Genomic DNA, 15,203 nt, shown 5'->3' with positions numbered 1-15,203 from the left:
AATGAGAAGGAAGGACTCCCTGGAGAAGAGCCTAATTGTGAAAATGATTGACGGCAAAAGAAGAACGGGACAGGAGAAAATGAAGTGGCTGGATGGAGTCACCGAAGCAGTGGGCGTGAGCTTAAATGGACTCCAGAGGATGGTAGAGGACAGGAAGGCCTGGAGGAACGTTGTCCATGGGTTTGTGATGGGTCAGACACGACTTCACAACTAACAACAACATATATTAATACAATGAGAATTGTACTGCTTTCACATTCTGCAGATAAAAGATAAAATTGAAAAGTGTTTAAAATGAAAAATGAGTTCTAATTATTTTCAGCTCCCAGGATTTATCCTCTGCCTATGCTGTAATTGTTGTCTGCGCTTATAATTGAGACTGCATTTCTGTTGGTAGCTCTGGAAGTTTTTGGTGCCCCCCCCGGAGGCCAAATATATTTTTCTACCAAATTGTCATTTTTAAGAAAATAATTAAAAACCTGATGGCAAACATGTTAACTTCACTCAATTTATTTTAGTTCTGATCAAATTAAATCCAAGAGAAATTTTCTGCTCATCCCAGTCATTTCTTCATGACAGCCTCATCTATTTTAAATGGGTAATCCTTCACAAGTACAACTCTATTAATCTCTAAGCAGAAAACCCAATATCTATCAAGTTTTCTGTTGCCTATTTGCTGGAATGGATATGACCCAACTAGTATTTTAGTAAGGTATGAATCTACCATGGTTTCTAACCTATAGTTTTCTGATAGCCCAGTGCAACTCACCTGAGTTTTGCCCTAATTTTATCTTCACCTTTCAGCTGAATTAGGCTAAGGCCAAAGTTTCTTTCTTTCTTTAGGCTAACCCCAAAGTTTATAGGGACATGGTGGCTCAGTGGCTAAGAGGCTGAGTTTGTCAATCAGCAAGGCCAGCAGTCCGGTGGTTTGAATCCCTAGCGCCACATAATGGAGTGAGCTCCTGTTACTTGTCCCAGCTTCTGCCAATCTAGCAGTTCGAAAGCATGTAAAAATGCAAGTAGAAAAATAGGCACCACCTTTGGTGGAAAGGTAATAGCGTTGTGTGCATCTTCGGCATTTAGTCATGCCGGCCACATGACCATGGAGTCATCTTCGGACAGCACTGGCTCTTCAGCTTTAAAATGGAGATGAGCACTGCCCCCTAAAGTCGGGAATGACTAGCACATAGGTGCGAGGGGAACCTTTACCTTTACCTTTGAAGCGCAAAGTTACCTGCTGACCCCTAAACCTGGGTCTCCATGGTCCTTCAGTTCTTCTTAAGAGAACTCCATAAGAGTGTTTTATGTAGTGGATTGGGAAAGAATTTGGAACACACATTATAAACTAACACGATCAGCAGCACTTAAAGAAAATATGTACAAAATGTTTTATCGTTGGCATTTACCACCAAGATTGGCTAAAATGTACCCAAACATGAAGCCGACCTGCTGGAAGTGTAAAAAAAGTACAAGGGACTTTTTATCACATATGGTGGACCTGCCCGGAAACACAAAAATATTGGACAAAAATCTGGAAATGGGTGCAAGAAATTACAGGAGAACAGATAAAATACAAACCCGAAATCTTTCTGCTGGGAATAATCAAAGGGAAATATACAAAGAAAATTAAATACATATTAACACATCTGTTAACTACAGCTAGAATAGCATTTGCCCAATGCTGGAAACAAAATAATGCCCCCTCGGATGAATTAGTGATAAAAAAGACTTTGGATTGTGCAGAGGTGGATAAATTAACACTGAAATTAAAAGATAAAGAAGAGTCGGAATATTATGAAATTTGGAACAATTGGTACAAATGGCTGCAAAACAAGAAAATTAATTAAGCCGAAAAACAATATATATAAATATATATAGAACTGTGTATAAAGGTGTGTAAATATAGAAGCGAAATGTCATATACATGTACAGATATGATGATATAACGATGTTGATATAATGACTGTAATGTGTTGTAGAAGGGAAAAAATAAAATAACAATCTGCTAAAAAAAAGAGTGTTTTGTGTAGATGGGACTTTGTGAGGTGTCGTTTAGCAGATAGGGTGAGGCATCCATCCTTGGTCTCCTTGATCTCTCAGCAGCCTTCAGTTCTGTTCATTATGATATCCTTCTGGGATGACAGTAGTAGGAGTTGAGACTGGGCATATTGCAGGATTTTATTTCCTTCTTCAGTGGTTTTTCCAGGTGGTGTTGAAGGGTATGAGGAGATTGCACCTGAATCCCCTCATTTGTGGAATATCTCAGGGCTGAATCCTTGCCCCCTTCTTTTTTAGCATCTACTGAACACTGGGTAAGATCATTCATCGTTTGAACGTGAAGTGTTAATACCACTTTATAATGCCTTGGTAAGGCCACACTTGGAATACTGCATTCAGTTCTGGTCGCCACGATGTAAAAAAGATGTGGAGACTCTAGAAAGAGTGCAGAGAAGAGCAACAAAGATGATTAGGGGACTGGAGACTAAAACATATGAAGAACGGTTGCAGGAACTGGGTATGTTTAGCTTAAGAGAAAGAAGGACTAGGGGAGACATGATAGCATTATTCCAATATCTCAGAGGTTGCCACAAAGAAGAGGGAGTCAAACTATTCTCCAAAGCACCTGAGGGTAGAACAAGAAGCAATGGGTGGAAACTAATCAAGGAGAGAAGCAACTTAGAACTGAGGAGAAATTTCCTGACAGTGAGAACAATTAATCAGTGGAACAGCTTGCCTCCAGAAGTTGTGAATGCCCCAACACTGGAAGTCTTTAAGAAGATGTTGGATAGCTATTTGTCTGAAACGGTATAGGGTTTCCTGCCTAGGCAGGGGGTTGGACTAGAAGACCTCCAAGGTCCCTTCCAACTCTACTATTGTATTATTATAACTTCAGTCTGACAGGGAAAGTTTCCAGCGTACTAGCCCAGTGTCTGGAAGCTGTTCAGGTCTGGACATTTTGAAGGTTGACGTTGTGTGGGGTTTTTATTTCTCCATTCAAGACTGGCACACAACTTGGGGATGCTTTTAAATCCAAAGCTACTACTCAACGGGCAGGCGGAATCTATGTCTAGAATTTGCACAGTACATTTTGTGCATTTTTTAAAAACCATATTATCTCACAAGTGAACTTGTCATAAAATCAGCCAAGGCGGTTCAAATGAATTCAGGTTCATTTGGCAAATACCATCTCTGGCTGGCCCCACAGTGGGTGGAAATGGGGATTTTGCAGTATCCTTACCCTGCCATGCCCACCAAGCCACGTTCACAGAACCGGTAGTAGAAAAAAAATGAATTTCATTTTGTGGAACTGGGGACATATGCCTTCTCTGTCACTACTCCAGCCCTATGCAACAGCACACCAGTGACGTGCAGTCAGGTGAGGCAAGTGAGGCACAGCCTCACCACTCTCATCATGAAAAAAAAAGTAAAAGGAAAAAGCTGAGCTAGTTGCTGCCTCACTGTGGATGACTCTGCTTAACCTCACTGGTGCTCTCCCTCCCCAAGTGTAGTGACTTCCTCCCCAGGCCCCCATTCATTTCTCTCTCACACACACACACACAGCTGGATAAAACTATATAAAAATCTAGCCCAGCTTCACTGATTACAAGTTTGAAAAGGCAACGTGGCTCCACCTGCAATCAAACTACACTTGGGGAGGGAGAGCACAAGCGAGCACTGAGGAGACCACAGGAGGAGGCAGGAAGCCAGGCAAAGAGCCATGCTGTAGTACACACACTTCCCCCCAGCCTCTTTCTTTTGGAAGGCTCGGCTCGGCTCCCCTCCGGCTTCTCTGCCTCTCCTCTCAGCCCAGCCTGCCAGCAGGAGGTGGTGGGTGGGCTTTATTGTGTTCCAGGCATTTCCCACCCAGACAGCAGGCTGAATTTGCAATGGTGGAGGTGTTTGGGAAAGGCAGCAGGGGAATGGGGGGGGGGGGATGGCAGAGGAGCTGCTTTCAAGCCACTGGAAAAGATATCCAATCCAACTTTTGTGTGCGTGTGGGTTTGTTTGAGAGTGAGTGAGAGAGGGAAGGGGTAGGAGAGATGGTCCAATCCAACTTGTGTGTGTGTGTGTGTGTGTGTGTGTGTGTGTGTGTGTGTGTGAGAGAGAGGGAGGAAGGAGGGGAAGGAGAAGAAAAAGAAAAAGAAAGAAGGAGCAAAGGAGAAAAACAAATGCTGTCGCTTTAAATTGGAACTGAGCATGCCTGGCTGTGGAATTCTGGGAGTTGAAGTCCACAAGTCTAAAAATATTTGAAACCCAGCACTGTGTCAGTGCCTCACCAGTCATAAACCTCACCGCACGTCACTGCAGCACACTCAGATGCCTCAATCTTTTCAGCTTGAAGTTGTTATAATTGGAATAAAGAGAGGACTTTCTGGATAGACTCATAAAATTAGGACCAGTAATGAAGCACCCAAAACTTTTGAAATTGTTCCCACCTTTACCTCCAGCTTTCTGGAATATTCTCTAGCATCTGGATAGGTAAGCACACTTCCCAACAGAGCACAGAGGTGGAGTCTCCAGTTATTTTAATTTTCTAACAATAACTTCAGGCTTAGAAAGCATCGATTCCTAGTGAGGTCAGATTGGTGACACGTGCCTTAGGTATTTGCAGCTTGGATTATTGCAACGTACTGAACTTAGGTCTACTGTGAAGAGACTTCAGATACAACCAATCCTTTTTTTAATATCATTTCATTAAATTTATTAAAGTATAAAATACAAATCAAAAATGAAAATAATGGGAAGAGGGGGAAGAGGGATATGTAGGATGAAGAGGAAAAAAGGAGAAGCAATAACTTCTGACTCTTCTCAGTGCTGTAGAAAAAACACAATAATATTATACGGCCTCAACTTTTTTTAAAAAAGAAAAAGAAATGCAATGAGTCTGCAATGCAGTTCCGAGACCTCTAGTGGCCTCTTGTGGATAGGACGATATTACATGCCTTGGTTCAAAATATTAGCATTTGGAAGGGACCTTGGACCAGATTGGAAGTTCATACCACACTGAATTAAATCACAAGAAAGAAAACAGATCATCTGTCAGGCTCTTTCCAAACGGGAAGTGTAAGAAGTCAGGGAATTCAATGGGGAAAAAGTAAAGTTCTGCATTTAGGCAAGAAATACCAAATGTACAGGTACAGTATAGGTGGTACCTCGCTCAACAATAGTAACTGAAAGGGATCTTGGAGTCCTAGTGGACAACCATTTAAATATGAGCCAGAAGTGTGCAGCAGCTTCCAAAAAAGCCAACACAGTTCTAGGCTGCATCAACAGAGGGATAGAATCAAGATCACGTGAAGTGTTAATCCCACTTTATAAGGCCACACTTGGAATACTGCATTCAGTTTTGGTCACCATGGTGTAAAAAAGATGTTGAGACTCAAGAAAGAGTGCAGAGAAGAGCAACAAAGATGATTAGGGGACTGGAGACTAAAGCATATGAAGAACGGTTGCAGGAACTGGGTAGGTCTAGTTTAATGAAAAGAAGGGCTAGGGGAGACATGATAGCAGTGTTCCAATATCTCAGGGGTTGCCACAAAGAAGAGGGAGTCAAGCTATTCTCCAAGCACCTGAGTGTAGAACAAGAAGCAATGGGTGGAAACTAATCAAGGAGAGAAGCAACTTAGAACTAAAGAGAAATTTCCTGACAGTTAGAACAATTAATCAGTGGAACAGCTTGGCTCCAGAACTTGTGAATGCCCCAACACCGGAAGTTTTAAAGAAGATGTTGGATGCCCATTTTTCTGAAGTGGTGTAGGATTTCCTGCCTAAGCAGGGGGTTGGACTATAAGACCTCCAAGATCCCTTCCAACTCTGTTATTCTATTCTACTTTATTGTGCTTTGCTATGTTATGCTATGCCAGTGCTTCTCAATTATTTTCTGTCATGCCCCCCCTAGGAAGAAGAAAACATTTCGCGCCCCCTGCGCGACTGTAAATAGTATCATTTGTCTATAAAATTGTTATAAGTATACCTCTGCATAACACTGTATCCTTATTAACGTATAAGAGAATAAAAAAACAAAGAAATGTGGATCAATTTACAACAAAGAATAGCTTTATTAACTGTAGCAGAAAAGATTTAAAGGAGCACAGGATTTAAAGGAACACAATATTAAAAAAAACTTTAACCTGCAAAACAAAAATATATAAAATAATTTGAGCTGAGCCCCCCTTTATGGAGCCTCGCGCCCCCCCTGGGGGGCCCGCCCCACTATTTGAGAAGCACTGTGCTATGCCATGCTATGCCATACTATTAAACAGCTGCCTATGTCATATATTGATTCTAGGCAGTTCACATCCATTCATAAAAACAAAGATTAAAAACATAATATTCTTATGATCAAACAGCCTTCTCTTTCAATATCTTCAACAGTGCTAGTCTTTACCACCTTTGATAATAATGTTTCCAAAAGACCAACAGGAAAATCCCCTAGGAGCCGTTACATTAATGTCATAAAATAGATTTATTATTGAACAAACTACCCGAACATATGAAATCTGGCGTCGCAAAGGATGACTAATAGGCACTTGCTTGTCTCTGTTACCTGTCTACCAACCTCCAGTCCCTAGCAAATTTTGCACAAGTGGAATCCCACTTTTTGAGCAAACAGCCTTTTGCAAACGTAAATCAAATCCCAAAATGGATGTTTTGCTAAAATTGCCATCTACGTTTTTAAAATCTGGGAGTGTTTTTGTGCTGAGAAACGCTGAAACACTCTGGATACTTTTCAGAGCGTATTTCTTAGTATATTATATATATATATATATGTATGTATGTATGTATGTATGTATGTGTGTATATATATATATATATATATATGTATGTATGTATGTATGTATGTATGTATGTATGTATGTATGTATGTATGTATGTATATATATATATATATATATATATATATATATATATATATATATATATATATATATATATATATATATATATATATATATATATATATATATATATATATATATATATATATATATATATATATATATATATATATATATATATATATATATATATATATATATATATATATATATATATATATATATAAAACCCTCATTGCCAGATGAACTGAGATGAGTGCAATGGCAAGAGGAGTCATCACTTGCTGTATATTTTCCTAAGAGGGTCAAATATAAATCCCACACCATCCAGGAGGTTGTTAGGGAGGCTATTTTTCTCATCTCTTGGAACAACCACGGACAATAGAGATTTGCTTTTCTCCAGCGTGCCTTCTTCTGCGTAAACATGAGGCCTGTAAGAAACCATGTTGTCCTCTAGGTTGTTCATTTGTTTGCATTTCTAGGAAAGAAAAAAAAATCAGTCTTACTCCTTAAAGGTGAAGGTTCTCCTCGCACAGTGGTGGGTTTCAAAAATTTTTAGAACCTCTTCTGTAGGTGTGGCCTGCTTTATGGGAGTGGCTTGCCAGCCATGTGACTGGGTGGGAGTGGCTTGCCAGCCATGTGACTGGGTGGGCATGGCCAACTTGTAAAATGTGGTGAAACTCACTTAACAATGCTTTTGCTTAACAACCAAAATGTTGGCTCAGAAACTCTGGCATTTGAAGCACGCAAGTCTTAAAGCTGTCAAGTTGCAAGACCCTTGCACCCCTATCCCTTTAGGAAAAAAACCCCAGGGGAGTTCAAACTTGACAGCTTTAAGACTGGTGGACTTCAACTCCCAGAATTCCTCCTCTCGCTCTTCATCTTGATGATGTCCAGACGGGTGGGGGGAGGGAGCTGGAACCGGTTCTAAACGGCACTGTAGATTTGTGGAACCTCTTCTATAGAAGAGGTTAGAACTGGCAGGAGCCCACCCTTGCCCTCGCACCTATGTGCTAGTTGTTCCCGACTCTAGGGGGCAGTGCTCATCTGCGTTTCAAAGCCAAAGAGCCAGCACTGTCCCAAGACATCTCCGTGGTCATGTGGCTGGCATGACCAAATGCCGAAGGCCATGGAACACTGTTACCTTCCCACCAAAGGTGATCCCTATTTTTCTACTTGCATTTTTACATGCTTTCAAACTGCTAGGTTGGCAGAAGCTGGGACAAGTAATGGGAGCTCACTCTGTTATGCGGCGCTAGGGATTTGAACCGCCGAACTGCTGACCTTTCTGATCGAGAAGCTCAGCATCTTAGCCACTGAGCCACCGTGTCCCCTTTTTACTCCTTACTTGCAACTATATTTAGGAATATTTAAGGTCCAAGGAGGCATTTTAAAGAGGTTCTCGATATAGAATTGTAGAAAGTTAGCACCCACCCCTCCTAGAAGGAAGAAATAGTTTACAAAATATTAAAAGAGAAATTAAAAAAACCTTAAGGGAGACAGAAACTCAGAGCTTCAGCTCCCTGTCCCCAGGAGATATTTGGTGCCCATTGAGAAAACTGGACCAACCTATCTACAAAAACAAAAGACTAGGGTGATTGGATTAAGACATGACCCTCCAAGATATAATAGGATTATTTGTCAGCAAAGCTCACTGCATTACAAAATCACCTGGGGACATTGCATCATTCTCCAAGCTTCAACCAAACTTGATTCAGACAAACATGACCCCACATGGCCCCATGGGAGTCTGACTACAGCTAATAGAATACATTTCTTGCCCAGGAACAGGAAGCTCAAGGGCAAGGCCCAAGAGAGGGTATAAATAACCCTCACTCTCCACTCCATGTGGCCAGCCGCACCAGGACCATGTGCTTGATGGTTCTGCTTCATTACACCATCTTTCCAAGCAGCTTCCATCTTTCCAGTGTCTTTCTCCCCACTTGGAACTGAACCAGATGGGCATTGGGGTGAAGGAAGTGAAGCGGAGATTGCTGACTGCAGGGCAAGAAAAACAGCTGCCACCCAGCAGAAACACTTCTGCCCCACAATTCCTCGTGATTCAGCACAGCTCATACTTTTCTCGCAGAAACGTAAGATTCATTCATTCATTCCATGATGGCACAGTGGTTAGAGCATAGTACTGCAGGCTACTTCTGCTTATCACCGGCTGCCAGCAATTTGGCAGAAATAATCTCACCAGGCTGAAGTTTGACTCAGCCTTCCATCCTTCCGAGGTGGGTAAAATGTGGACCCAGATTGTTGGGGGCAAGAGGCTGACTGTGTAAGCCACTTAGAGAGGGCTGTAAAGCACTGTGAAGCAGTATATAAGTCTAAGTGCTATTGCTATTCATTCATTCATTCTCTTGCTTGCTTGCTTGCTTTTTCTTTTCCTTCCTTCCTTCCTTCCTTCCTTCCTTCCTTCCTTCCTTCCTTCCTTCCTTCCTTCCTTCCTTCCTTCCATTGACAGTTTACACACAAGCATCCATGCCAGAATTCCAGGTCTCTGGCTAATTTAACCACTCCCTGGAATTGTCATTTTTTCAGAGCCTGGGGAAAAAAGATCGCTCCCCATATTTTATTTGTGGGGGGGGAGGTCGGGGAAATCATTAGGAAATGATTTCAAGTCTGTAGGATGAATTGTGGCTCAATGCAAGTATTTAGACGCGGGAATCCTCAGTTTGCCCTCCAGTTGCTTACTTGTTTCAAGGTAGCAGCCACTGTTTCCAAAAAGTTATCAGGTGTTATCTTGTTATACTTTTGCCAAAAGTTCACCTAAAGAAAGGAAGGGGGGAAGAGAGGTTCATAGTCATCCTCAAAATCCATCCAGAAGGTCTTTCCACTTCAAACATATATTTAGCTAACATTCTCAATGAATGCATCCAAAATTATTACAAACCATAGGAGGTTTATTTATGTAATGCAGAAGGGAACAATGTCTTGACACCCCACCCCCACTACCCGAGACCCCAAAACCTGCTCAAATTTGGCAACTTCAGTTTGCCCAAGTCTGGACCATCTTGAGACAAAGCAATACTCAAACTGTAGTTTAGGCTTAGCCATTTTTAAAACAAAAATCAACTCACCCAGTACAGCCGGCTCTGTTCCCCTTCCATAGTGTTGTCCCTTGGATTTTGAAACATCTAAGGACTCAAAAAAAATTACTATTATTAATATTATTATTTGCCTCCGCATCCATAAGTAAGTTTCCAATTGAAATGGTTATCTAACCTGATTACAACTTACGGTTGTATTACGATTTAAGGTGTAGATTGAAGGTGAACCTACAGGAGGATCCAGAGTTGGTTGCATAACTTTCATCCCTGTCCCACCAGAGTCACCCTTTAGGGGAAAGAAAGGAAATACAGGGCTTAAATTATGGGACACTGTTTAATGCTTGGATATTTTGTGATCTAGAATCATTGGAAGAGAGAAGGTTTGGTCCAGTGGTGAAGGCATCAGGCTAGAAACTGGGAGACCATGAGTTCCAGTCACCCCTTAGACACAAAGCCAGCTGACTTTCCGTCAGCCCTAATCAGGAGGCAATGGTAACCCCCTCCCCAGTGTGTGTGTGTGTGTGTGTGTGTGTGTGTGTGAGAGAGAGAGAGAGAGAGAGAGAGAGAGAGAGGGAGAGGGGGAGAGAGAGAGAGAGAGAATAGAATGGAGTGGAGTGGAGTGGAGTGGAGTGGAGTGGAGTGGAATGGAATGGAATAGAATAGAATAGAATAGAATTCTTTATTGGCCAAGTTTGATTGGACACACAAGGAATTTGTCTTTGGTGCATATGCTCTCAGGGTACATAAAAAGACAAGATACATTTGGCAAGAATCATAAGCATAACACTTAATGGTAGTCATAGGGTATAAATAAGCAATCAGGAAACAATCAATATCAATATAAATCAATATAAATATAAGGATACAAGCAACAAAGTTACAGTCATGCAGTCGTAAGTGGGAAGAGACAGGGAGAGACAGAGAGACAGAGAGAGACAGAGAGAATGAATGAATGAGGATAAACCGTCCTTAGATACAATTGCAAAATTAAAAGAATTATACTGTAAGAAATAATTTCAATTCTGGTAGACCTGTGCTTAGTGCAAAATTTCTGGCATAAACATTTCCATATAATTTTGGATCTTACAACAATTATATTTTATATGTGTAATCAGTCAGATTACTTGTCCATTCATCCTTTCGTATATCTAATTACTAACCATACAAATAAATATCCAACTCCTATCTATCACACGTACCATATTTTCCAATTCTTAACTTGTCTGTGTTTTCTTTCCCCCTTATTTCTAACCATTGGTACCATTTTTCCCAGATTTCGTGATATTCCATCTCACCCTTGTCTTTGAGCTCTAGAGTCAGTCTGTCCATTTCTGCATATATCAGTATCTTATTTATTATTTCTTGTTCCGAGGGAGTCTCGTTATTTTTCCATTTTTTGTGCAAAAACCAGTCTTGCCACCGTTAAAGTATGCAGCGTTAAATATAGTCCACTTTTACCATATTTTTCTCTTGTGATCCCTAATAAAAATAGTTCTGGCCTCAACTCCATCCTTTGATTTAGCATCTCTTCCAAATATTTTCGTATCTGGTGCCAAAAGGCCCTAGCTTTCGGGCACTCCCACCACATATGGTAAAAGGTTCCTAGTGCAACATTACATTTCCAACATTGTGGTGATAAGTTTTTATTAATTTTAGCTAATCTAGTGGGTGGGATGTGCCACTTATACAACATCTTGTATAAGTTTTCCTTATATGATGTGGCTAAAGTTAACTTTCTGTTTCTTTCCTATAGGTCTTGGCTTTGGCATAAATCTTAATAAACTCAATGAAACTCCTTTAGAGTACCATGCACACAGTCTTAGGCTAGAAATCTAGGACCTGTCCCAGAAATATCGCAGAAAGTAGCCAATGATATTATTTCTCACCAAAACAGGTTCACTCTCGTCCGTGTAGTTAATCAGGGATTGGTTGCCTACTTCAGGTGGAATGTATGTAGGCTTTTTCTTCACTTTAATGATGCAGGAATACAATAACAGAATAGCGAGAGACACTACATAAAAGAAAAGGGGAAAATAAAGATTGTTGCATTTCATTTATTTGGTTTGTCAAACATATAAAAGATAACAGGTATGATTAGAGGACTGGAGACTAAAACATATGAAGAACGGTTGCAGGAACTAGGTAGGTCTAGTTTAATGAAAAGAAGGACTAGGGGAGACATGATAGCAGTGTTCCAATATCTCAGGGGTTGCCACAAAAAAGAGGGAGTCAAATTATTCTCCAAGGCACCTGTGGACAGAACAAGAAGCAATGGGTGGAAACTAATCAAGGAGAGAAGCAACTTAGAACTGAGGAGAAAGTTCCTGACAGTTAGAACAATTAATCAGTGGAACAGAAATTGCCTCCAGAAGTTGTGAATGCCCCAACACTGGAAGTCTTTAAGAAGATGTTGGATAGCCATTTGTCTGAAACGGTATAGGGTTTCCTGCCTAGGCAGGGGGTTGGACTAGAAGACCTCCAAGGTCCCTTCCAACTCTGGTATTGTATTGTATAAACATAAATATGAACACAGTAAATGGATACGAGTAAGTGGAGACAGTAGGACAGGGATGGTATGCACGCTGGTGCGCTTATGCACATCCCTTACAGACTAGGAAAGGGGTGAGGTCGACAGTAGACAGTCTTAGGTTAAAATTATGGGGGTTTGGGGATGTAACAACAGAGTCAGGTAGAGCATTCCAGGCATTGACCACTCTGTTGCTGAAGTCGTATTTTCTGCAATCGAGTTTGGAGTGGTTTACATTGAGTTTGCATCTATTGTTTGCTCATGTATTATTGTGGTTGAAGCTGAAGTAGTCATTGACAGGTAAGATGTTGTAGTAGATAATTTTGTGTACTATGCTTAGGTCAGACTGTAGACGGTGTAGTTCTAGGGCACCAACTTTCTACAACATCTTTCTCAAGCATTTTTTTTCTTATTAGCTGTCCATGTTTTAGATCAATCTTTGCCTAACAGGGTAGTTTCCGCTATCCTGATTTTCTTGGGATGATTCCTTTGTTTTCCTTCCTTTTCTTCCCATTTTTATTCTTACCATAAATATACATATGGGAATGGAGGGCAGGGAAGGCAGAATAGCTGCCTTTTGATTGCTAGTCCTTGGAACCATGGAAGAATGGTGGACCAAACCATTTCACAGTATGTTTAAGTTGACGGCCCTTGTCAGTGGTTGCATCCAGGAAAGAGACAGTAGTTGCTTTAGCATGGTATGGTGTAAGCACACAGATCACATATAATATTTACTTGGCTTAAGATCTATAATCAGCCAATAAAGATAAAGGTTCCCCTCGCACATACTGTACGTGCTAGTCATTCCCAACTCTAGGGCGCAGTGCTCATCTCTGTTTCAAAGCTGAAGAGACAACACTGTCCAAAGACGTCTCCGTAGTCATGTGGCCAGCATGACTAAACGCCGAATGCGCACAGAATGCTGTTACATAGGTAGGAAGGTAACAAAATAAAAATGGAAAATACAAATGGAACCAAAATACAAATGGAAGCTTTGAGGGTTGTTTAGCTTACAGTGAATTAATGTAAACTATATAAATCAAAATAACCATTGGATGATCACAAACATGTGCCAAAGACTGTCTTCACTTCCATCTAGTGACCATCTGGACTTTTGTTGACCAGATCAAGTAGTCCTAGTTAGTTGTTATAGCTTGGTGGGCTCTAAAGAGAGTGATTAGCATGACACTTCAAGGTATTAATTCAATCGCAATAATCCTGCATTCATAAAAATTGGTACTTATTTTGTACTTGAAGCAGCCATGGGTTTAACTGTATCATTAATAGATTTCCAAATGTTCACTTCTAGGTAAAATGCACTTACTTCAGAGAGTTATTCCATAATCAAAGTATCATAAAACGAAGGTACTGGCTAAGATGAACAAGGGAGAACTTGGAGCACCCTGGGAGGGGGGGGGGCTGCTCCAGTGTTGACCCCCAGAAGACATAGCATCAGTCAGTTCTTTCAGGAAAGTTAATGTCAGGCCTGTAGTTATGTTCTTTTTAGGATCTTTGGCCTGCCACACTTTCTTATAATTTCCTATGTGTTTCATTAGTGTAGTAATTGAGAGGGGGGAATAGAAAGGAGTAGATTTGTGGAATGTATTGTTGTCATTCTTTTCTAGAAGCTCAAGGTCATCTTTTGGCAGAGGGGTGTAGATGCCAGCGTGGAAGATGATGATTGGACCATGTGATGGATTGTGGGTGTGGGGATAAGATCATGAACTTTCAACCTGGTGGAATTCCAGGAAGAAAATCAGAGTTGGAATTCTATAGACGTGCTAACATGCCGGTATGATTAAATTGGAACTTTAAGGATGATTCTGCCTTTGATTCTGATTGATTTCATGCATGGTATTTAGAACGCTGGCATTTAAAGGCAGGACTTAAAGTTAGAGTACCTTTACACCTTAGGTGCATTACACACAACAATCACAAAATTGCACAGGGTTTTCTACTAAGCAATATATAACCACATTACTCACATATCAGTAACAGAAATATAGCCACAATTATGCCAATTATTGGTCCCCATGATGCAGTGATGGGCTCCGCTCTGATGGGGTCTGGGCTCTCACATTTGATCCCATCTGCACAAGAGCATACGTGGACATTCAGAGTCTGTTGCCTAAAAACCCCTTGTAAGTCTTGTATGCGGAGAGGCACCGAGTAATTGCCAGAAGAGAGTTGTTTCAGCATAAAAAGTTCGACCGAGTTACCTACAAAACAGAGGAAAGAAACAAAAATCCATCATTCTCCAACGATCCTTGCTAAGATTATTGTGCTAATATTGTAATAAAGACTAGCAGATTGATGTCTTTCAAGTGCTACCCACAGGAGTGAGAATACTTTAAATGTTCAGAGCTGGTTGGGTTTTTTAATAAAAGATCCAGAGAAAAATCCTACAAGTTGGATTAGCTGTCCAACCTGCCTTGAATACTTCTGAAGAAATGAATTCTAACATGGAACAGGTCTCTGGTGACCAAAAGTGACCACTGCAGTAAAGCATACTCCCATGAAAACATCTATACAAATTAAAACATTGCAGATTCAGATCCAGAATAACAGATTGGAAGAGACCTTGGAGGTCTTCTAGTCCAACCCCCTACTCAAGCAGGAGACCCTGTTTCATTTTAGACAAATGGCTGTCCAGTCTCTTCTTAAAAGCTTCCAGTGATGGGACACCTACTACTTTTCATGAGTGCAAGGCAATTAACAACTTCTCACACTCTTGGGAAGTTTTCCTTTACTGTGCAAGGTGCGAGTACCTCTCAGCCATTG

General features: G+C 40.8%; 1 protein-coding gene across 1 annotated transcript in view; it reads right to left on the bottom strand.

Annotated features, from left to right (window-relative positions):
• The window catches only part of LOC309390106 (cadherin-like protein 26), a gene marked incomplete at both ends in the record, with an annotated part of 68,947 nt that overhangs the window by 24,552 nt on the left and 29,192 nt on the right, over positions 1-15,203 (bottom strand). Inside the window, 6 exons of the mRNA XM_081949186.1 lie at positions 7,121-7,317; positions 9,540-9,614; positions 9,926-9,982; positions 10,086-10,181; positions 11,782-11,906; positions 14,408-14,641. Of these exons, the coding sequence (XP_081805312.1) occupies positions 7,121-7,317; positions 9,540-9,614; positions 9,926-9,982; positions 10,086-10,181; positions 11,782-11,906; positions 14,408-14,641 (784 nt within the window). The remainder of the gene's footprint in view (positions 1-7,120; positions 7,318-9,539; positions 9,615-9,925; positions 9,983-10,085; positions 10,182-11,781; positions 11,907-14,407; positions 14,642-15,203) is intronic.

The sequence above is a fragment of the Natrix helvetica genome (assembly GCF_964273705.1).
Source record: "Natrix helvetica genome assembly, chromosome: 3".
Taxonomy (NCBI): domain Eukaryota; kingdom Metazoa; phylum Chordata; class Lepidosauria; order Squamata; family Natricidae; genus Natrix; species Natrix helvetica.
Note: the sequence above shows the minus strand (reverse complement) of the source record. Positions and strands in the feature narration are given on the sequence as shown.